Source organism: Hyla sarda, chromosome 12 (genome assembly GCF_029499605.1).
Source record: "Hyla sarda isolate aHylSar1 chromosome 12, aHylSar1.hap1, whole genome shotgun sequence".
NCBI classification, from domain to species: Eukaryota; Metazoa; Chordata; class Amphibia; order Anura; family Hylidae; genus Hyla; species Hyla sarda.
In genome coordinates, this window is record NC_079200.1 from 47,892,477 (window position 1) to 47,917,754 (window position 25,278).

At 44.6% G+C, this 25,278-nt stretch overlaps 1 protein-coding gene across 3 annotated transcripts in view; it reads left to right on the plus strand.

Annotated features, from left to right (window-relative positions):
• Window positions 1–2,044: 2,044 nt before the first annotated feature.
• Window positions 2,045–25,278, plus strand: part of CRHR1 (corticotropin releasing hormone receptor 1) — a 212,027-nt gene continuing 188,793 nt past the window's right edge. The window contains exons 1-3 of one of the 3 annotated variants that reach the window (XM_056547987.1): window positions 2,045–2,061; window positions 2,203–2,330; window positions 4,566–5,431. In XM_056547987.1, coding sequence (XP_056403962.1) covers window positions 5,393–5,431 — 39 coding nt within the window. In that variant the 5' untranslated portion in view covers window positions 2,045–2,061; window positions 2,203–2,330; window positions 4,566–5,392. Of the gene's footprint in view, window positions 2,062–2,142; window positions 2,331–4,565; window positions 5,432–25,278 lie in introns of those variants that run through there. The other 2 variants (XM_056547988.1, XM_056547989.1) reach the window with 2 other exon arrangements.

Consider the following 25,278-nt stretch of genomic DNA (forward strand, 5'->3'; position numbering starts at 1 on the left):
TTAAGGAAGTGCTGATACCATTATACTACATTTTGCAGCGCTGGAGCAACCTACCTACGGGCCCACCATGGAAGGATTTATACATATAAAAAAAAATTCTTGGCTCCCATACTATCCATTCAGTTTTTCCAGAAACCTTTGTACATTGTCCTATCATGATGAAGCATCACAAGTTTTTTTCCTGGAATACCCCTTTAATGGTTGGAGAGCATATAATGCCCTTTATGTTGCCAAAAAGACAATAATGATGAAGTATACTGATAACACAGATTAAAGAAAAAAATAGGTACACTAAAAGACAAAAAATCATACAATGTCAGGTCAGGTGCTATGTTTCCTCTCTAATACAAATCTGACCCTTTTTATTTTATCATGGGATATATTTTTTATTTATTCCCAACCACATACGCCCTTGTCACAATGCAGTCAACAGCATGCTACAATGTGCATCTACATTAAGTTAAATCCTTATGCCATTTTGCAGCATGATCATGATTAACAGACTATGCATTATAATAATTACATTTTCTTAAGTAGCATTGTGCAGCGAAGGAGATTAGCAAAAGATTGGAAAGGTCTTTATCCATAATAACAAAGTCAAGCTCAAGCACAGAGATGAAGATCATGCATGAGAAATACAAAGTGCATTAAAACTGGGGAATAGGCATAACAAAAATTGTAATATATCTTTTTTTCCAAAGTTGCTTTACAAAAAAACATTTTAAGAAACATTTTTGTATCCCCTATCCAAAGGATAGGGGATAAGATGTCTGATCGCGGGGGGGGGGGGGGGCGCTGCTGAGACCCCCCGCGATTTCCCTGCAGCACCCGCATGCTGAATCTCCAGTTTCGGAAACCTCCGGATTTCCGCGGCTGGGGAATTGACGTCACGCCACGCCCCCTCCATTCATGTCTATGGGAGGGGGCGTGACGGCCATCACGCCCCCTCCCATAGACATGAATGGAGGGAGCGTGACGTCACGTCCCCAGTCCCAGAAACCTGGAGGTTTCTGGAGAATGCGGGTGCTGCAGGGAAATCGCGGGGGGTCTCAGCAGTGGGCCCCCCGCGATCAGACATCTTATCCCCTATCCTTTGGATAGGGGATAAAATGTTTTTGACTGGAATACCCCTTTAACCCCAATATGTGAAAATATCACATATTGCTTTAATGCATAAAAGACATGAAGAAGTATCGAAAAAAAAAAAAGGCAAGGGTGACAAGCATATAACAAAAAGTTATTGCATTTAAAGAGGTATTCCGGCCTTATACATCTTATCCCCTATATGGATAGGGGATAGGAAGTCTGATCACAGGGGTCCCTCCACTAGGACCCCTGTGATCTCGGTTCAGCCCCCGGCATGTAGTAGTTTTGTGCAACTGGCTCCTGGCATTTGTGCAAGGGTTGTAGGCGTGACTATGGTAGTAACATCGACATGATTGATAGACATGGAGGGAAAGGGAAAAGAGGGAGGTAGAAGCAAGGAAAAATCTGGAGGCTTAGTTGTATTAGCACAAATGCTGCAGCAGGTGCAATGCAAATTAGGCTGAAGAAATGCTAAACAACATACAGCCAAACTCTATATTAGTAGCGTATAATACACAGTATTAAAAAAAGTAAAGCTTAACAAGCATAAGATCACTGCTTCAAGCTGATTCATTATAGGCACAAAAAACATACAAGAGTTAATGTAGCTGGGCATCTATCAGACATATGCTTTAGAGTGACTCCAATAGTTTAGGTTAAAAAATAAGGATTATGGACAATCTTTAATCTGAACGCAGTGGTGACAAAAATAGCTGCATTGGAAGCAGGATGAAGAAACGAAGACGTCTGTAAGAAGATGTACAGCAAGTGCCATATATAATGTGTGGGAGAGAAGAGACAGAATGCAGAAATAGGGAGCTAGGTGAGGGTGGTAAGTGATAAGTAAATAGAAGAAATAATTGTATGGATACAGAGAAGGGGATCTGCAACAGAGAGACGAACAATTACAGGGAGGGGTGATGAGAGTTTGGACCGTATCCAGCAGGCGAGCGAGTGGGAAAGAGAGAAAAGGAGGTAGGCTGCTCTGCTTCTTCTGTAGGAGGTGAAGGGATTCCCTCACATGAGGGGTGCCCCCCCCCCACCCCCCGGTTAGGAGAGCAAACAGCTGATGTCCCTGCCTTTGCTGACTGTCACAATACTGCTTTGCCTCTGCAGTGCGGGGACGTTTGGCTGTGTAATCTCTGGAAGGGACGCCAGGGGCTATGAAGGTCTCGTTGACAACCTGCCGATGAGCTGGGGGAGACTCACCCTGAATAAGACAGGACGTTACTGCCATCAAGAGGGTGAGACTTTGATACGTATTTGGGGAACCAATATGGGTTATAGACTACACAGTTTCTCACTGCACAAGGGTACTCATTCTTAACATAGATTTCGAGCAAGCGGTAAAACATTTCTAATAACTTACCACCTGCTATGTGCACATAGCTAGTGAATTAGGGTTAGGACGAACTACTCCTTATAGTCTGATGTTTATGGTTATATTTACATAGAAGGGTGGTTAATAATACTTTTCAGCAGTGGCTAAGCCTCCTGTCAATTTTTTATATATATATATATATATATATATATATATATATATATATATATTTATTTATTTTTTGTATAAAGCAATACGCCTGAAGAGATAACGTTTAGGGTATGAGGTTATTCCTTCAGATTGATGTATCAGATATCGCCCACATGAAATCTCAAGGTGGGAGAGAAGCATAGAATCTTGTAACAAGAAAGAAGTCTTAGCAGCAATAGAGGGTTCTAAAATATAATGCTAATTGGAAATCTCTTCCTGTAGGTCATGAAGTAGGTTCCTAACAGACTGTATTATTTAGCTTTTATGTATCAGTCAATGCACGATGCATAAATTGGCAAGCGGTCACACATACTAAAATAGACCAATTGTTCCCAGCGTCATAATAAGACCAGTGACAGTAAAGAGCCAAGTGGTCAGATGAAGAATTAAAGAATAAAAGACCAGCACTGGAAGAAAACCAAGTGAAGGTCTTACCAACAAGCTGAATGATTTGTCATAAGATATCCTGACCCTGTAACGTTAGGTTCAAGGATCCCTGACTCCTCTATTGAGATGACCTACAAAGCTCCAGTACAGAAACTGGAAAACCCACAATGTATTTTTTTTTTTAACCCTATTAGGGTCACCTTGTACTAACGGTATTTAACCCAGTTTATTTTTGTCACAGTAGAAGGAACAAACCATAGGAAACAAAAAGATAGCAATGCATGTTTATGAGATATGTTAGAGATGTGACAAAGAAAAGAGGGCACAGAAGTTTACAACGTTTTAAATCATTTCTTGGTGTCGTCAACACGTTCTCACCAGGGAATTCAGTTTATGTACGCTGTAAATAATAGTAACTTTGACTGCAGCATAGTTTAGCTTGTAGTATTTTCAGAATATGGCCAGTTGCAGGCATATACATCCCATGTGTCATGTATGATGGGAAATTCTTCCTTCACGTAGTGATGACTTTTATGACTTTTTGGATAGTTTACCCAAAGCAATGTACAGTAATCCCTTAATTTACAATGGCCTCAACGTACAATAGTTTCAACATACAATGTTCTTTTCTGGACCATTGTAACTTGAAACCAGACTCAACATACAATGCTATGGAATCTGCGAAACGTGTCAATGGCTGGAAGAACCGACCAATCAGAATGGATATTTCACTGGTAAAACCCCTGTATTACTGAAGCGGATGCACTGACTGGTGTCTAGTAGCGCCCCCTACAGTACAAGGAGGTATTACATGTTCTGTACTCTTTACCTGTGCCAGAGTTAGCTGCTCCTTTGGGCACCAGGTGATTGAGGCTCCATTTTCCTTTTTTTAGGACATTGCGTGTTCTGTACAGGACCCTGAAGAAGCTCCTGTCCTCTACATAGACCAGTGTTTCCCAAAGAGGGTGCCTCCAGCTGTTGCAAAACTACAACACCCAGCATGCCCGGACAGCCGAAGGCTGTCCGGGCATGCTGGGTGTTGTAGTTTTGCAACAGCTGGAGGCACCCTGCTTGGGAAACACTGAAATAGAAAGTGATTTAAAGCTCCCAGCAGATCTTTCTTACTTTTATATAGAAGGATTTGCATTATCTATATTGGTTATCTACTTATTTATCTTTAATCCTCACTTTTTCCAATTTTTGGATGCCATTTTGGTGGTTTCAGAACCAATTACCAGGTTTCCATAGAGTTATGGTCTCAACATACAATGGTTTCACATACAATGGTCGTCAAAGAACCTATTAATATTACTGTAATACTACTGTACTACATACTAAATTAACATAAGAGCACCTGCAGAGGCGTCTTATTGGGAACATGAGAACCAATAGACCATACATTATTATGAATCGTATACTGTGTATGAGCTAGGTGTATCTCAGGAAATATACACACAATGGTTATAGGGTTTTGTGTGGCATAGCAGGAGTTGACACATCTGTTAAAACCTATAGAATGAAATAGCAACAAGAAGTTTAAAGACATATTTTTTTTTTCTAGATTTTATATTTTCTAAGGGTTAAGGAGAGCAGCTTTAGCTGTGACCAACGGACGTGAAGACGCCTGGAAGAGGAAAGAACACTGGGATCGTACCTTGGGAGAAAAGAAGAGGGAGGGTGGGAGAGGAAGAAAGAGAGGAGGAGGGAAACCAAAGGAGTGCAGAGAGAAAGGCAGGGGACAAAAAAGGCAGAGGTAGAGAGAGATGCATGATAGAAAGGAGAGAAGAACTGGTGGTGCTGACCATGGATACTACTGAAACTACAGTGCAAAAGATTCAAATATAGCTAAGGAGAAAAAAAAAACGCATACGAAAAGGAACTAAATAAGGGATATAGGAAAACAGATTTGGGATCAGATGCAGATAAAAACTAAGAAAAAGCAGGATAAAAGAAGACTTTGCAGAGGAAATGTAGCAACGCAAAAGAAAACGGTACAAGAGCCATCAGGACCATTACCTGTCTGCTCCTGTCCTTTACAACTACAGCTACAAATAACTGCTCTACCGTGCCTACCTCTAACCTGTGGACTATTCTACCTGTCCTCCTCATACCCCAATCCCTCATTTTTGGACTTATCCACCTTCTCTTTGACAGGCATTGCTTGTTTGGCACCTCCTCTACTAGGACCAGTTCCCATCATGTGTTCCTGTGGGTAAAAACACATTTCTTCTTGCCTATTGTGGTGAAAGTAGACATCTCGCTAAACGGACTGGGTACACATTGACCAGTTAACATAGTTTTAGCCTTCTAGAGAAAAGAACACCACTCGCTGGACTATTGGATGACAATTTCTTCATTTTATAATCTTGTTAACAGTTCAATGCCAGGATGGTGCCAGACAAAATCTTATGTATGCTTCTAGTCCAGGTAAGAAATACATTTAGTTATATTATTTTATTTATTTAATACGCAATGTATTTTATGCATGCCTGTGCTGCATGTGAATAAACAAGTTGTATATGACAGTGTAAGTGTATAAAATCAAATAATTGATCAGAGCAGAAAATACAGAGAGGATAGACCTGAAAATCACTAGCGTCCTAGCTGCTGCTTCATCCCAGTGTAATGGATGTGGGTATATAGGTTTATCCTATTGGTGTATGAAGCCTCTGGTGAAACTTTTTTTTATTTTTTTTTATTAAGGGGGATAAAGCAGGGAAGGACGGGGGTTTGTTCTTTAAAGAAAACTTTGTGTAAGACATGCTTACCATATATACATGCGGATCACAAAGAACAGAATGCACAGCCAACTTTTAACCAATAAAAAAATATGTAACTTTTGACTATGCCACTGATCCACAGGGATCCATGCTAACAATCACGGGCCACTATCACCAAACACCTCAAATTTGTCTTTTGAACCTCTCCCTGTACTTCTTACTACCTTATAACTACCTACCATGCCAGCACACATTGGCCAATGACATTGGCCATTTTGCTGGTAATATCACAGTTTTAAAGGCAAAATTGTGACTCTTATTTTTTCGTATGCACATTTCGAATAGACCCAAATAAGTGATGCGTCACCTATTCTGAGTGTATTCCTTGGGAAAGTGTGTCAGGCTATGTTCACACAGTGGAATGTCCGCATGGAAAATTTCCATGTGGACATTTTTAAAGACAGTGCTGAAAGAATATGCCGATACTTGGACCATTTGGAAATGTGCTGTATGATAGACAGCAATGCATTTCTCGAGCGGAATCCACAAAAACATTGAACATGTTCAATGTTTTCATGGATGCCGAAATCAGGATTTCTGCGAAGTGTGAACAGAGCAGCAGAATCCCATTGAAATTAATTGCGGAATGTCGTGTGGAATGCGGAATCCCATGGTATGTCCCTGCAGAATATTCATGCGGCATTCCGCACAGACATTCTGCCGTGTGAACATACCCTCAGAGTTGCAGATTAGCCCCACAGTATAAGTGATGAATGTCTGATCGCTGGAGGCCCCACCCCCCAGACCCACAGTGATCTCGGTCCCCATGTGCCCCACCCTCCAGACCCACAGAGATCTCGGTCCCCATGTGCCCCACCCTCCAGACCTACAGTGATCTCGGTCCCCATGTGCCCCACCCTCCAGACCCACAGAGATCTCGGTCCCCATGTGCCCCACCCTCCAGACCCACAGAGATCTCGGTCCCCATGTGCCCACCCTCCAGACCCACAGAGATCTCGGTCCCCATTTACCCCACCCTCCAGACCCACAGTGATCTCGAGAACATCGGTCCCCATGTGCCCCTTATGAAAAGAATGATGGTATGCTAGTATTGCCATTGCTCCATTAATTGCTATGGGACAAATGGAAATTGTTTCTAAACTATGTAGTTCTTTATTTTAATGCAAATATTGAATGTTTTCCTGTTTTCATGCAAACTTAAGCGGTGTTAAAGATTTTAAATGTTCTAAAAATACCTCACTCTAACCCACTCTGGAAAATCCTTACTTTTCAAAAGAATCCATTAACAATAAGCTGGTCACGGATTGTTCCGTTGCAATCATCAGTTGTAATTGGTGAGAAAACCTGCAGCGCCACCATAAGGGAAATAAAAGATTATACAGCGTCCATTTAAATCAATGAGATATGTAATGCAAGACAGCACAGGTCCTCCACAGTTGCTCTTAGTATCCTTTGTCTACTCTAGCCAGGGGATGAGGATCCTGGACAGAATTTTCTTTTATGGTCGAACATCCCAGATTACCACTGAGGACACATGGCGGTATTTCCGTGCAAAATTCTGCATGGACGTCCCACTGCAGCAGAGTCCCATTGATTTTAAAGGGATTCTGCTGCACTGTGCAGACGGTGGAATTTCCCGATTCCAGAGACTTGTCTATTCTTTCAACGGAGTCTGCACGGAAATGCATTGCCGTCTATGAGGCAGTGCATTTCCAGCATGTTCTGCCAACACTCTGCTGTCACGGACATTCGCCCAGGTGAACATAATCTTACTCTGACCCTGCCCAGGTGCTGGAGCTCAGTTGTCAATCACAGCAATCTTCCAACAAGTCAATGCATGGGCACCCTTCTTTCATGACATAGATGTAAGTGATACATGGCTATAGGCACTAGGTACAATTTTGCAGATTATTACACGTTTAAAGGGGTACTCTGCCCCTAGACATCTTAGGGGCTGTCACGCCCCCTTGCATAGACTTGCGTTGAGGGGGCAGGGTGTGACGTCACACGGGGCGGAGTCGTGACGTCACGATCTTCCGTCCCCGTCGTTCGGGATGGTATTAGCCTGAGGGCCTCCAGCAGTTCCGGAAGCCGTGACAGGTGGGTGCCGCATGGTAGAATGTGGGGGTCCCCAGTGGCGGGACCCCGAAAAAAAACAACTTATTTGGATAGGGGATAAGATGTCTAGGGGCGGAGTACCCCTTTAAGTCTATTGTACTGAAACACAAATTTGGTAATTTTAGTAATTGACAGCTATCTCTGTATATGCACATATATTCACTGACTGACTGGGCTGTAAATCAAGTTGTACCGACTAGTTGACTACCAGAGGTTTACATAAATTATAGTTATTTTTATTCTGAAAGTTTACAAGCAAAACTAAATCTGAATCTGCTCAGCTCCCCCTGCTTTATAACATGCGGCCCTTAGAATGGACTGCATTTTGAATGTCCCTATAAAATTATTAGTTGGGCTCCGTGTCTAAAAAAAAAAAAAAAAGAAGTTATGTCGCATGTACAAGTTAACATGAACCAATGAACGAGTCATAATGTGTTTGAAACCTGTTATGGCAGTCTGCAGGCACCGTATATTACATTCAGGCTTAAACTTTGCTCACTGCTACGTGTCTACATTGCAGTCTTGCACCTCTTGAGCCTGAAATCAGAGCAAGGAGACGGTAATCCCTTGCATGCATCAAGACCGCCTCATTCCTCTCCGCATGAATAGAGTCAGTAGGTTATATTGACTCTCTAATCCTTGGATTATGTCTCCCCATTGGGCACATAGAAACAGAGCACAAGGCGGCAGAATACGTACGTGCATTTAAAATATCCCAGCTGACGGAAACTTTACACCGAAGTGCATATCCATTGAGAAAGATCCCATAGATATAGCATGTTCCAATAAACAATTTTCAAATCGTTTTTGTTCTACCGAGGACATATGTTGAGAAAATATGATCCAAGTCACACATAGCTATGTGATGTCCAGATTGTTTTTCACCAAGTGCAACATTTGGTAACAAGGATGTTGCTAGGGTTCCAAACATCCGGGTCACAGGCCCTCTGTGTTGTATTTTGCTCTTCAGACCCTCAGTCATGTCGGGACTAGTGTTGCTCGCGAATATTCGCAATGCGAATTTTATTCGCCAATATTGCATATTCACGAATTCACGAATATTCGCAAATATAGCACTATATATTCGCAATTACGAATATTTGTTTTATTTATTTGTTGGTCTTTTTTTTCACAGTACACATCACAGTGATCATCCCTCTCTGCTTCCAGCTTGTGTGGGTAAAGAAGGCTCAAATTTTTCATATGCTAATTTTTCGCATGTGCGAATTTGCGCATATGCAAATTTCCGCATATGCGAAAATAAAACGTGAATATTACGAATATGCAAATTTAGCGAATATCTGACAAATATTCTTCCATATATTCACGAAATATCGTGAATTCGAATATGGCCTATGCCGCTCAACACTAGCCGGGACTAACACAAACACAAAAATACGTCTGTATTCTGGTAACATGAGCACCGCCTTACACTATGGGGGAGATTTATCAAAACCTGTCCAGAGGAACAGTTGCCCATAGCAACCAATCAGATCGCTTCTTTCATTTTTAACAAGGCCTCTGCAAAATGAAAGAAGCGATCTGATTGGTTGCTATGGGCAACTGGGCAACTTTTCCTCTGAACAGGTTTTGATATTTATAGGGCAAAAAAACGACACAAAAAGTATGTGTGAAGGAGGCCTCAGGGTGGATTCACATGTGCTGTAATTTAGAGAGGTATTACGTCCGGAGACACCTTATCCCCTATCCTATGGATAGGGGATAAGATGTCTATAGTTGGAATACCCCTTTAATGCCAGACAAATCCACACACAATCTGTGTCACAAGCTTCACATTCTGTAATTTACATCAAGTTCACAGTGAAGAGACATTCAGCACTGCATGTGTAACCTGGGGATTTTGTGTGAATCTACATTAATGTCTCCTTCACATGCTTTCTTTTCTACTTAAAAAAAAAAGGGAATTGGGGGGGGGGGTGTTGTTTTGAATTCTTACAGCCCAATTCACATAATGTTTTAAGGCTCCATCACCAATATATATTAGAAATGTATTTAAAGAGTACCTGTCATCAACAAAAACTTTTAATATGTTGTTCATAATCATTAATGAAGACATGTTGTAATATATCTTTATTAAAAAATATTAATATTTATACCAGTTTTTTTCATTTTATACTTTTGGCCACTATGGGTCTCTCTTCTATGCCTGGTCTGCAGGCAGCTTCCTATGCTTTTCATAGTAAGTGTACAGCTTTTAGGACTAATGCTGAAAGGGCACTGGTCCTTCCACAGGAAGTTCACTACTCTCAGCTCAGGACTCGCTCCCAGCCTGGAGCAGCACTGTGAGCTACAAGCCTGCACATGCCTCTCATATAACCGAGGCCAGTCACCTCCCCCTCCCCCCTGCTCTGTGTTCTCCCTGCCCCTCACCACACGTTATCTTATACATTGTATTATCTCACTGCCCTCCCTGCTCTTTGGCCCCCTCCCCCCCTGACATTCATCTTAATTACTGCCTCTGTAATTGCTCCCACCGCCCCTGGTTCTCAGCATTGACTTTTTAGTGCAGCTGTTGGCTGTCTGGGCATGCTGGGAGTTGTAGTTTTGCAACAGCTGGAGGTACCCTGGTTGGGAAACACTGCTGCAGAGGGAGAGCAGCATACAGGAAGACTGGCAGAAGCAGAGTCCCGGCCAGGCTTCATGTGACATTATGCCTGCCGGGACCCGCCTCCTTCCACCCCTCAGAAAGACAGTGCTCCTGAGCTAATGAAGAGGGATAAAAAAAGTGTATTTCCACAGCGTTTTAAACCTCAATAAACACAGGGATAGGCATAGTTAGAGTAAGGGACAGATGGGGAGGGGGATCAGGGAAAGTTTAGTTGATGACAGGTACTCTTTAAGGTAAGGAAAGGTAAGTGATCACGGACCAGGCATAGTCTGATTGTGAAATTTGGTTGTTATTGTGGCAGTATACAGTGGTCCCTCAACATACGATGGTAATCCGTTCCAAATGGACCATCGTTTGTTGAAACCATTGCATGTTGAGGGATCCGTGCAATGTAAAGTATAGGACAGTGGTCTACAACCTGCGGACCTCCAGATGTTGCAAAACTACAACACCCAGCATGCCCGTACAGCCAACTTCCTAGACCACTGGTATAGGAAGTTGTACTTACGTGTCCCCGCTGCTCCGGACCGTCACCACTCGTCACCGCTGCCCTGGATGTCGCCCTCCATCGCTGTCCCCGGGGTGTCCCCGACGCTCTGGCAAGGCCTCTGTTTCCCCAGCATCCTGGCTCTCCGTCGCCGCCATCACATCGTTAATCACACCGCTCCTATTGGATGACGGGAAGGCATGCGCAGCGACGTGATGGCGATGATGGAGAGCGCCGATGATGCAGGGGATCCCAAAGAGGACGTGCCGGAGCCCCGAGGACAGGTAAGTGATCATCAACGGACCACACGGGGCACCGTAAATGGCTATCCGGTGGCAGCTGAAGCAGTCTGCGCTGCCGGAAAGTCGTTTATGCGATTGCCCCGACATACAAAAGCATTGTATGTTGATGCTGCCTTCAACATGCGATGGCCTCTGAGAGGCCATCGCATGTTGAAATGATCGTATGTCGGGGCCATCGTAGGTTGGGGGGTCACTGTATATTTTACAAAAAAATATACCAGCATAAAAGAGGGCAAACATGGTCACAATCTGACTACATTTAATCTGTTATCACCTATGGTTACACGCACACCTTTGGTTGACCATGGAGAGGCCTGTTCTGAGTGGAACCTGTCTTGTAAAACAGCTGTATGGTTTGGCCCACCATGCTGCAGCTCAGTTTCAAGGTCTTGGCAATTGTCTTATAGCCTAAGCCATCTTCATGTAGAGCAACAATTATATTTTTCAGATCCTCAGTAGTGATGAGCAGCAGGGGCCGTATTCGAATTTGCGATATTTTGCAAATATATGGACGAATATTTGTCCTATGTATGCAAAATTTGCATATTCATTATGTTCGTTCACTTTTTTTCATGTGAAAATTGCAATGAAATTTGTATAGTGCGCATGAGCGATTATATCTTTTAACTAACTAGCACTATACACTACACTAGAACTTATCTGCTAAACTAACCTACCCTATCTAAAGCTAAAAGAAGGGAGGGATCAGCGTCCTCTGGAAGTGCTGATATTCGCGAATATTTGCCTATTTGCATATACGAAATATTCGTGCTCCACACCGACCCACGCAGTAAATAATATTGAAATCTTCTTTGGACCACAAGCTGGAAGCAGGGAGGGATCATATCTTTTTTTTTATACACAGTAACACATCATTGTTGTGATGTGTACTGTAAAGAAAAAAATATATATATAGCGATATACTAAATATTTGCAAAATAGCGAAGTGCCGATATTCTTTGAGTTCTTTGCCATGAGGTGCCATGTTGAACTTCCAGTGACCCAGTTCATATAGTAAAAAACACGCTGATCAACAGGATTGCTTATATCCAATGTTTTTATATCTTTTCATGTTACATGTAGTTTTCTAACAAATACAGATAAACAAAGGATATTCACCCAGTGACTCGTAGGGAACAGTCCATAGATTAGGCTTTAGCAAGAATCATCCGCCTCCACCGAGGTCTCTTGTTCTTGTGCCTTAATCCAATGCATCTCCTCTTAAGGGTGTACTCACTTTTATTGCCAAGGTTTAGACATTAATGACTCTGTTGAGTTATTTTGAGGGGACAAATCATTAACCCCTTAAGGACTCAGCTCATTTTCACCTTCAGGACCCAGCCAATTTTATTTTTGCGTTCTTGTTTTTTCCTCCTCGCCTTCTAAAATCCATAACTCTTTTATATTTTCCTTCCCAGACCCATATGAGGGCTTGTTTTTTGCGTGACCAGTTGTACTTTGGAATGACATCACTCATTTTACCCTAAAATGCATGGTAAACCCAAAAATATTTTTCTGTGTAAGGAAATTGAAACGAAAATCATAATTTTGCCAATTTGGGGGAGGGGGGGTGGGGGGGTTTGTTTTCACGCTGTACACTTTACGGTAAAAAATATATATTTTCTTTATTCTCTGGGTCAATACGATTAAAATGATGCCCATACATTTCTATTATTGTACTGCTTTAAAAAAATCTCAAACCTTTTTTACAAAATCAGTATGTTTAAAATTGCCCTATTTTGACCACCTCTAACTTTCTTATTGTTCCGTATTCAGGAATGTATGAGGGCTCATTTTTTGCGCCATGATCTGTTGTTTGTTTTGGTTCCAGATTTGCATATATGTGACTTTTTGATCGCTTTTTATAAAAAAAAAATTGCAGTTTGATGAAAAAAATATTTTTTTTTACTTTTTTTATTTTTTACGTTTACGCTGTTCCCTGTAGGGGATCATTAACATTATATTTTTATAGTTTGGACATTTACGCACGCAATGATACCAAATATGTTTATTATTTATAGTTTGTTAATACTTTTATGTATTAATATGGGGGAAAAGGGTGATTTAAAACTTTATTGGGGGAGGGGATTCTTTACATTTTTTTTTACTTTTCTTTTTTTACTTTCTTTTACATTTATTTTACACTTTTTTTAGTCCCCATAGGGGACTATTTATAGCAATCATTAGATTGCTAATACTGTTCAGTCCTATGCATAGGGCATAGCACTGATCAGTATTATCGGTGATCTTCTGCTCTGGTCTGCTGGAAGGCAGATCAGTGCAGAAGACCCCGATAGACGGACGGAGGCAGGTGAGGAGACCTCCGTCTGCCATCTTGGCTGATATGATCCCCGTGGCAGTGCCGCGGGTGATCAGATCAGCCATTATAAGTGCCGCACTGCCACAGATGCCGTGATCTGTATTGATCATGGCACCTGAGGGGTTAATGGCAGACATCAGCGCGATTGCTGATGTCCACCATCACCGGCGAGTACGCGGCTGCTGACAGCTGCCGGGACCCGCCAGGAATGAAGAGAGTGCAGCTCCTGTGCTCGTATCACAGCTGCGCCATAAATGTTCAGTGCTGTGCGCTAAGAGGTGCTATACAGCACCGTACATTTATGGCGCATGTCCTTAAGGGGTTAAACACTGTTATATAGGCTATGCACTCACTGCTCTACATTGTAGCAGAGTCTCATTTCTTCAGTGTCACATGAAAAGATAAATAAAAAGATAGAATAAAATATATACAAAAATGTGAGGGGTGGACTCACTTATGTGTGATACTGTACCAGGGACATACTGGGTATACAGCAGGGCTCAAGTCCTGCAGGAACGCATAAGAACGGAGTTCCTGCACTTCTTCCACAGCAGGAACACTGTTCCCATTAACAGCCCTTGAGTAGAAATCTAGGGTGAGTTCCCATACTTTTTTCCCCAGGATTTTACCCCAGGTTTACAGTATATACATACACAGTATATACATACCCAGAGTATATGCATATACACACTGTACACTGCATGTACAGACACACACATTGGGCACAGGTATAAACACCGGACAAGTTACTTAGTCAGACCCCCCTTTTGCCTATGCTTGCCTCCTCCCTGTAGTGTTGACCGCTTTTCTCTCTTTAGGAGTGCAGCGAGGCCGCAGGGAGAGAGATCATGCAGACCATGGGCATCTTACTAATGCTAAAGGCAAGGATTTTGGAGGGGCTCTTGTCAAACTAGTCACCAATAAACAGCTGCCCAACTGACACCTACACCCACGATGTCTGATAATAGGCTAAATACAATATGGAATTTGGGGCTCAAGGGCACGGATATGAAATATATTATTCATTGTTTATAATAATATCAATATAAAATTATAATCATAAAATATAAAAAAAACCAATATAAAATACACTGTGTCCTGCGACTCACAGGGCCCTTGTGTGTCAACAGGATCACTAAAATTGCGATAGAATACCACACACTCAATGTGGGAGATTTATCAAAACCTGTGCAGAGGAAAAGTTGCTGAGTTGCCCATAGCAACCAATCAGATCGCTTCTTTCATTTTGCAGAGGCCTTTTAAAAAATGAAAGAAGAAATGTGATTGGTTGCTATGTTGGTATCCCAGCGTCGTCCTCATGTTTGGCAGTGCCGAGGTAATAAGGTAAACTCCAATCTAATTACATTACCGGCAAAAGGCACTAGAAGTTCCGGCATAATTACAGAGAAAGAATCCTCATTGAGGACCTCCTGTTACCACACTCCCGGACTGGTGAGTTTAAAATCTCTGATAACTAAGCCTGTAACATCTGGATAACATTATTTACGGCAGCACCATTATATGCATATAAGCAACTACCAATTCTGAGGATAAGGACTGTAACAGGACTTACTGAACATTTATATCTGGTCTGGTCACATTTGGGGAGATTTATCAAAACCTGTGCAGAGGAAGAGTGGTGCAGTTGCCCATAGCAACCAATCAGATAGCTTTTTTCATTTTCCACAGGCCTCTTTAGAGGCCTGTGGAAAATGAAAGAAGCAATCTGATTGGTTGCTATGGGCAACCGCACCACTCTTCCTCTGCACAGGTTTTGATAAATCTCCCCCATTGAGTTTATATGTTGGACTGGTTTTATTCTATCGCAATTTTAGTGATCCTGACGACACACAAGGGCCCTGTGAGCCGCAGGACACAGTGTATTTTATATTGTTTTTTAATATTTTATGGTAATATTTTTATGTTGATGTAATTATAAACAATGAATAATATATTTAATATCTGTGCCCTTGAGCCCCAAATTCCATATTGTATTTAACCCATCTTACTAATGCACCCCCCCCCCCCCAAAAAAAAAAAACCTGTATTAGCAGGATGCAGAAATAAAGCCTTCCGTTTTTTAGGACAATAAGCAGCCTGGGGGATTAAAGGGGTTGTCCAGAGGAAAATGTAAATTTACGATTGTCCCCAGGCTGCATACAAAAAGAATAAACACTTTAACTCACCTTCCTCTGCTCCCTCATAGCTCCAGTATCAAGATGACCCATCTCCGGCCAGTCTTCACTGACAGTCTGCTTCAACAGAACTGGCCGGAGCTGTAGACTTGATGTCACGGTACCACTCCGCCAATCACTGGCTGCAGTGGTGTCCTCTGCTGAGAGCAGTGGGCTCTGAGACTCTATCCGGGGCCCAGGCCACACATGTTAAAGCCAAGTGACATCCCTGCTTGGTATTAAGGACATGAATACATAGAAATGATGCTGACTCCCCTATAAAAACAGGGGTCTGCCACCAATGTTAATAGTGTTTACAGAGAGAGTAATGTGTGATAGTCATCCCCAACAATTATCTGAATGAGGAAGTCATGGTGCTGTAGCTTATGCCAGGTCCCCTTAATGTTTACCCAGCTATAGTGTCATACATAAGAGCTGTGTCTGGCACAGCAGATAAGGGTCTTTCGCTTGAAAGGAACTGGGCTGCTGTGAGTTATAGTATCGGGCACAGCCACAACCACAGGTATTGTGGGACGTAGCCAAGAAGTCAGACCCCCATCGATCAGATATTGATGAACTGTGCTGAGGAATAGGTCATCGAGGTGACGGGCTTGAAAAACCCTTCTAAAGAAGTTGTCAGCCTTAGGTCACATGCTTGTGGCCATACTGCAACATTATGTTTGTTTTAGAGACCCCATATGGCTCAGAAGTAACTGTGATCTCATTATTTACAAACATTCTAAATAAATAATAAAAATTTTAAAGTTCCATGGAGGTCCAATTTAAAATTTGTCGACCTGGCAGACACTTTAACCACTGATGTTAAAGGGGTATTCCGGCCAAAGACATCTTATCCCTATCCAAATCCCATAGACATGAATGAAGGGGCGTGGCGTAACATTACACAGAGGTTTCCAAGACTGGAGAAGCAGCCCCGCATAGAATGCGGGTGCTGCACAAAGATCGCAACGGATAAGATGTCTTTGGACGGAATACCCTTTTAATGCTTGGGAAGTTAAAATAGTAAAAAGTTGGCCAGGATGTGATACTAGATTCCTCTGAGATTGACACAGGGGGGGAGATCTATCAAAACCTGTCCAGAAGAAAAGTTGCCCAGTTGCCCATAGCAACCAATCAGCTCGCTTCTTTCATTTTTAACAAGGCCTCTGTAAAATGAAAAAGCAATCTGATTGGTTGCTATGGGCAACTGGGCAACTTTGCACAGGTTTTGATATATCTCCCCCAAAGTTTGTGGCCCAGATTTATTAAACTGTGTGAGAGAAAATATAGAGACATTTTCCCACAAGAACCAATCACAGCTCTGCTTTCACTTTACCTCAGCTTGTTAGCTGAGCTGTGATTGGTTGCTGTGGGAAAATCCCTCTATTTTTTCTCTCACACAGTATGATAAATCTGGGCATGTGTGTGTAATTTCTAGAAGTTTTCATAACTGCTCATTGCGTGCTGTTCATGTGAATATATGATGTTTACATTACTATATTAGGATGATATATGGCATGATTTTTTTTATATATGGCATTATTTAAGAGGTGTTTTATTCGCACTGTTATATGTACAATGTATGAAACTATTTGGATGATATATGGCAGCATTAGTTGGATTCCTACTATTTCGTAACTGTATGCTCCTCTTATTTGGAAACATTTTGATGCTATTCTTTAGGCAATGTATTAAAATGGTACTCCACTGGCCAGCTTTCAGGTTATTTAGTTCCGAACGCTGTGTGTGCAGCAGGGGTCGGCTACGCCCCCTAAATGCAAGTCTACGGAAAGGGGCGTGACAGACGCCACGCCCCCTTTAATTGACTTACATTGAGGGGGCATGTCCTGACATCACAAGGGGGCGTGGCTGACCCCCGCAGCGCGCACACAGCATTCGGAACTAAATGTTCTGAACGCTGGCCAGTGAAGTACCATTTTAAGGTATTGTTTGGCCACTTAACAGCGGCTTTCAATAATGTATGGAACTATAATATCAACTTTCATGGTAGTGTTATTCTAAGCACTGTATGCAGAGATACAGGGGGAGATTTATCTTTGCTTTTAGAGCATTTTTTTGTCTATGTTTTGGAGCAGTTCTGGCGCAAGAAGCATATTTAAAGACTTTAATGCGTCTTTTGATGTAGACAGATTTACTCTTTTTGCCTACCCATAGAACTTTTTCTTTTTGACCATGCAGTGGTCACGTATTTATCATTTGCGACTTTTGTTGCTATTTTGTGCGCAAAGGTACTTTTTTAGGCACAAAGCTACACCACCTACCAGTAGGCGTGAGAATAACTTCTACCTTTAACCTCTTGTGGACGACAGTGTCCCACTCCCCTTCTATGACACGTGCTCAGGAGCTGAGCATGGGTCATAGCTGGTTAGTCCTGGCCATCTCTAATGACAGACATCACCGATCATGGTGATGCCCGGCTTTAACCCCTTAGACACCGCAATCAAATTTGATAGCATCTAAAATGCAAGTAAAAAAGTCCAGGCAGCTCTGTGAAAGTAAGTAAACATACCAAATTCAGGACCCGGGAAAGTGTCTACTTCTCTCCCTCACAAGCGTCTAGAAAAAGGGTATGTGGTAGAGCTTTTCCCACCACAGCAGAACTGCACAAAATTCATCATCCTGCTGCACCTTCTTGATAAATAAGATGCACGCTAGTCAAACCCACCACCCAAATACACGTGGGAAAATAGCTCTACCATAGACATTCTTTGATAAATTTTGGCCACAGTGTCTGGGTAGTCTATGCTGTACAGTTAAAAAGTGTGCATGGAAAAATCATTCTTTTTCTGATATTGCCCTTATGCTGAATTTTGCTATGAAAACATACCCCTTAAAATGTGCTCTCTCCCTCACATCTTCTGGGATTTCTCTGCAACAATGCCCTGCAACATTATTGGCTGGAGGTACAGTCTCTGATTAGGAGGATTATAGGTATTACTGTCCCCCTGCGCCCAGAGATTTTTCATTTAAATCTCCTCCTCCTACTCCCTTGTCCGGAAGGCCTCAAGGTGGTGGATTTGTACTGACCCCCCACCAAATAGAGCCATAATTGATAGAATTAAAGAGGTCCACAGGATGGAGTACCAGTCAGCTTGTGTTGATAATACTCTTGAACGATTCTTAAGAATCTGGCACCCATGGGACGAACTTGATGAAGAGAACAATGCCCTATAGAAGTGACGGTTGATGAGGTTCATGCAGGTACCACTTGTTATTAGATTTCTTTTACTTATGTTTTTTTCTTTTTCCTACCTCCTTTTTATTTTCCCTTCTACATTCCTTACTCTTGTCACGATGCCGGCTGGCAGGTAGTGGACCCTCTGTGCCAGAGAGGGATTGGCGTGGACCGTGCTAGTGGACCGGTTCTAAGCCACTACTGGTTTTCACCAGAGCCCGCCGCAAAGCGGGATGGTCTTGCTGCGGCGGTAGTGACCAGGTCGTATCCACTAGCAACGGCTCACCTCTCTGGCTGCTGAAGATAGGCGCGGTACAAGGGAGTAGGCAGAAGCAAGGTCGGACGTAGCAGAAGGTCGGGGCAGGCAGCAAGGATCGTAGTCAGGGGCAACGGCAGAAGGTCTGGAAACACAGGCAAGGAACACACAAGGAACGCTTTCACTGGCACTAAGGCAACAAGATCCGGCAAGGGAGTGCAAGGGAAGTGAGGTAATATAGGGAAGTGCACAGGTGAAAACCCTAATTGGAACCACTGCGCCAATCAGCGGCGCAGTGGCCCTTTAAATCGCAGAGACCCGGCGCGCGCGCGCCCTAGGGAGCGGGGCCGCGCGCGCCGGGACAGAACAGACGGGGAGCGAGTCAGGTAGGGGAGCCGGGGTGCGCATCGCGAGCGGGCGCTACCCGCATCGCGAATCGCATCCCGGCTGGCAGCAGGATCGCAGCGCCCCGGGTCAGAGGACGTGACCGGAGCGCTGCAGCGGAGGGAGTGAAGCGAGCGCTCCGGGGAGGAGCGGGGACCCGGAGCGCTCGGCGTAACAGTACCCCCCCCCTTGGGTCTCCCCCTCTTCTTGGAGCCTGAGAACCTGAGGAGCAGACTTTTGTCAAGGATGTTGTCCTCAGGTTCCCAGGATCTCTCTTCAGGACCACAACCCTCCCAGTCTACTAAAAAAAAATTTTTCCCTCTGACCTTTTTGGCAGCCAAAATTTCCTTGACCGAGAAGACGTCCGAGGAGCCGGAAACAGGAGTGGGAGGAACAGATTTGGGAGAAAAACGGTTGAGGATGAGTGGTTTGAGAAGAGAGACGTGAAAGGCATTAGGGATACGAAGAGAAGGAGGAAGAAGAAGTTTATAAGAGACAGGATTAATTTGACACAAAATTTTGAAAGGACCAAGATAGCGTGGTCCCAACTTGTAGCTAGGGACACGGAAGCGGACATATTTAGCGGAGAGCCATACCTTGTCTCCAGGGGAAAAAACGGGGGGAGCTCTTCTTTTCTTATCCGCGAACCTCTTCATGCGTGAAGAAGCCTGTAAGAGAGAATTTTGGGTCTCTCTCCATATAATGGAAAGGTCACGAGAAATTTCATCCACAGCGGGCAGACCAGAGGGCAAGGGGGTAGGGAGGGGGGGAAGAGGGTGACGGCCGTACACCACGAAAAATGGGGATTTGGAGGAAGATTCAGAGACCCTGAAGTTATACGAAAATTCGGCCCATGGAAGGAGATCTGCCCAGTCATCCTGGCGGGAGGAAACAAAATGTCGCAAATAATCACCCAGGATCTGGTTAATTCTTTCTACTTGTCCATTGGACTGGGGATGATATGCAGAGGAAAAATTTAATTTAATCTTGAGTTGTTTACAGAGAGCCCTCCAGAATTTAGACACGAATTGGACCCCTCTATCCGAGACAATCTGCGTAGGCAACCCGTGAAGACGAAAAATGTGTACAAAAAATTGTTTAGCCAACTGAGGCGCAGAAGGAAGACCAGGAAGAGGGATGAAATGTGCCATTTTGGAGAATCGATCAACGACCACCCAAATAACGGTGTTGCCACGGGAAGGGGGTAAATCAGTAATAAAATCCATACCAATCAGAGACCAAGGCTGTTCGGGGACAGGCAGAGGATGAAGAAAACCAGCGGGCTTCTGGCGAGGAGTCTTATCCCGGGCACAGATAGTGCAGGCTCGCACAAAGTCCCCAACATCCGTCTCCAGAGTCGGCCACCAATAGAAGCGGGAGATGAGTTGCACAGATTTCTTGATGCCCGCATGACCTGCGAGATGGGAGGAGTGACCCCATTTGAGGATTCCGAGGCGTTGGCGTGGAGAAACAAAGGTCTTTCCTGGAGGAGTCTGCCTGATGGAGGCAGGAGAAGTGGAGATCAGGCAGTCAGGTGGAATGATGTGTTGCGGAGGGAGATCAACTTCTGAGGCATCCGAGGAACGAGAGAGAGCATCGGCCCTAATGTTCTTATCGGCAGGACGAAAGTGAATCTCAAAATTAAATCGGGCAAAGAACAGAGACCACCGGGCCTGGCGAGGATTCAGCCGTTGGGCCGACTGGAGGTAGGAGAGGTTCTTGTGGTCGGTGTAGATAATAACAGGAAATCTTGATCCCTCCAGCAGATGCCTCCATTCCTCAAGTGCTAATTTAATGGCTAGAAGCTCTCGATCCCCGATGGAGTAGTTCCTCTCCGCTGGAGAGAAGGTCCTAGAGAAAAAACCACAAGTGACAGCATGCCCGGAAGGATTTTTTTGTAGAAGAACAGCTCCAGCTCCTACTGAGGAGGCATCAACCTCCAATAGGAAGGGTTTGGAAGGGTCAGGTCTGGAGAGCACGGGAGCCGAAGAAAAGGCAGACTTGAGTCGTTTAAAGGAGTCTTCTGCTTGAGGAGGCCAGGACTTGGGATCAGCATTTTTCTTGGTTAAAGCCACGATAGGAGCCACAATGGTAGAAAAATGTGGAATAAATTGCCTGTAATAATTGGCGAACCCCAAAAAGCGTTGGATAGCACGGAGTCCGGAGGGGCGTGGCCAATTTAAGACGGCAGAGAGTTTGTCTGGATCCATCTGTAGTCCCTGGCCAGAGACCAAATATCCTAGAAAAGGAAGAGATTGGCATTCAAACAGACATTTCTCAATTTTGGCATAGAGTTGGTTGTCACGAAGTCTCTGAAGAACCATACGGACATGCTGGCGGTGTTCTTCTAGATTGGCAGAAAAAATTAGGATATCGTCCAGATATACCACAACACAGGAGTATAACAGATCACGAAAAATTTCATTGACAAAGTCTTGGAAGACGGCAGGGGCATTGCACAGTCCAAAGGGCATGACCAGATACTCAAAGTGTCCATCTCTGGTGTTAAATGCCGTTTTCCACTCGTCCCCCTCTCTGATGCGGATGAGGTTATAGGCGCCTCTTAAGTCCAATTTAGTGAAGATGTGGGCACCTTGGAGGCGATCAAAGAGTTCAGAGATGAGGGGTAAGGGGTAGCGGTTCTTAACCGTGATTTTATTAAGACCGCGGTAGTCAATGCAAGGACGTAGGGAGCCATCTTTTTTGGACACAAAGAAAAATCCGGCTCCGGCAGGAGAGGAGGATTTACGGATAAAGCCCTTTTTTAGATTCTCCTGGACGTATTCGGACATGGCAAGAGTTTCTGGGGCAGAGAGAGGATAAATTCTGCCCCGGGGTGGAGTAGTACCCGGGAGGAGGTCGATAGGGCAATCATAAGGCCTGTGAGGAGGTAGAGTCTCAGCTTGTTTTTTGCAGAAAACATCCGCGAAGTCCATATAGGCCTTAGGGAGACCGGTTACTGGAGGAACCACAGAGTTACGGCAAGGGTTACTGGGAACCGGTTTTAGACAGTTCTTGGAACAAGAGGACCCCCAACTCTTGATCTCCCCAGTGGACCAATCCAGGGTTGGGGAATGAAGTTGAAGCCAGGGAAGTCCAAGAAGAATCTCCGAGGTGCAATTGGGGAGGACCAAAAGTTCAATCCTCTCATGATGAGATCCGATGCTCATAAGAAGGGGCTCCGTGCGGAAACGTATGGTACAGTCCAGTCTTTCATTATTTACACAATTGATGTAGAGGGGTCTGGCGAGACTGGTCACTGGGATGTTGAACCTGTTGACGAGAGAGGCCAAAATAAAATTTCCTGCAGATCCAGAGTCCAAGAAGGCCACTGTAGAGAAGGAGAAGGCAGAGGCAGACATCCGCACAGGCACAGTAAGACGTGGAGAAGCAGAGTAGACATCAAGGACTGTCTCACCTTTGTGCGGAGTCAGCGTACGTCTTTCCAGGCGGGGAGGACGGATAGGACAATCCCTCAGGAAGTGTTCGGTACTAGCACAGTACAGGCAGAGGTTCTCCATACGGCGTCGTGTCCTCTCTTGAGGTGTCAGGCGAGACCGGTCGACCTGCATAGCCTCCACGGCGGGAGGCACAGGAACAGATTGCAGGGGACCAGAGGAGAGAGGAGCCGAGGAGACGAAACGCCTCGTGCGAACAGAGTCCATATCTTGGCGGAGTTCCTGACGCCTTTCAGAAAAACGCATGTCAATGCGAGTGGCTAGGTGAATAAGTTCATGTAGATTAGCAGGAATTTCTCGTGCGGCCAGAACATCTTTAATGTTGCTGGATAGGCCTTTTTTGAAGGTCGCGCAGAGGGCCTCATTATTCCAGGACAATTCTGAAGCAAGTGTACGGAATTGTACGGCATACTCGCCAACGGAAGAATTACCCTGGACCAGGTTCAACAGGGCAGTCTCAGCAGAAGAGGCTCGGGCAGGTTCCTCAAAGACACTTCGGATTTCCGAGAAGAAGGAGTGTACAGAGGCAGTGACGGGGTCATTGCGGTCCCAGAGCGGTGTGGCCCATGACAGGGCTTTTCCGGACAGAAGACTGACTACGAAAGCCACCTTAGACCTTTCAGTGGGAAACAGGTCCGACATCATCTCCAGATGCAGGGAACATTGGGAAAGAAAGCCACGGCAAAACTTAGAGTCCCCATCAAATTTATCCGGCAAGGATAAGCGTATCCCAGGAGCGGCCACTCGCTGCGGAGGAGGTGCAGGAGCTGGCGGAGGAGATGACTGCTGAAGCTGTGGTAGCAACTGTTGTAGCATAACGGTCAGTTGAGACAGCTGTTGGCCTTGTTGCGCTATCTGTTGTGACTGCTGGGCGACCACCGTGGTGAGGTCAGCGACAACTGGCAGAGGAACTTCAGCGGGATCCATGGCCGGATCTACTGTCACGATGCCGGCTGGCAGGTAGTGGACCCTCTGTGCCAGAGAGGGATTGGCGTGGACCGTGCTAGTGGACCGGTTCTAAGCCACTACTGGTTTTCACCAGAGCCCGCCGCAAAGCGGGATGGTCTTGCTGCGGCGGTAGTGACCAGGTCGTATCCACTAGCAACGGCTCACCTCTCTGGCTGCTGAAGATAGGCGCGGTACAAGGGAGTAGGCAGAAGCAAGGTCGGACGTAGCAGAAGGTCGGGGCAGGCAGCAAGGATCGTAGTCAGGGGCAACGGCAGAAGGTCTGGAAACACAGGCAAGGAACACACAAGGAACGCTTTCACTGGCACTAAGGCAACAAGATCCGGCAAGGGAGTGCAAGGGAAGTGAGGTAATATAGGGAAGTGCACAGGTGAAAACCCTAATTGGAACCACTGCGCCAATCAGCGGCGCAGTGGCCCTTTAAATCGCAGAGACCCGGCGCGCGCGCGCCCTAGGGAGCGGGGCCGCGCGCGCCGGGACAGAACAGACGGGGAGCGAGTCAGGTAGGGGAGCCGGGGTGCGCATCGCGAGCGGGCGCTACCCGCATCGCGAATCGCATCCCGGCTGGCAGCAGGATCGCAGCGCCCCGGGTCAGAGGACGTGACCGGAGCGCTGCAGCGGAGGGAGTGAAGCGAGCGCTCCGGGGAGGAGCGGGGACCCGGAGCGCTCGGCGTAACAACTCTGTTTTCATTCCTTTTTTCTTCTCCTCTTTTATCCCCACTTACTCTTGAAATCGCAAGGACAGCTGGACTGAACTTGATGATTACAACTTCTCTACCTCCTATGTACAATCTACTCCCATATGGAAGGACATTTCTAGTCCCTGGTTTGCCATTTTGTTATGAAGTACATGTAATTATTAAGGGGCTTCCTTCCGCTCTAGTTCATTACGCTAATAATTGAATTGGTCTAACTTTATTAAAGTGTACCTGTCATCAACATAAACTTTTTATATAATGTAGATAATATCATTATATGTATATTTGTAATATACATTGGTTAAAAAATGTGTATATTTTTGTCCCTGCAGCTATTGCCTGTGTGTCTCTATGAGGAGTCCAAATACAGGAAGTGAGGGTGGACAAGCAGGACAGTGTGCACTGAGGCTCTATAACATGCTCTCGGCTCATACATCAGGATGATTAACAAGCCAGGAGTCTGCACAGATTGTCCTACCCTCACTTCCTGTTTTTGGACTCATCATTAAGACACACAGACAATAGCTGCAGGGACAGCATTTTTT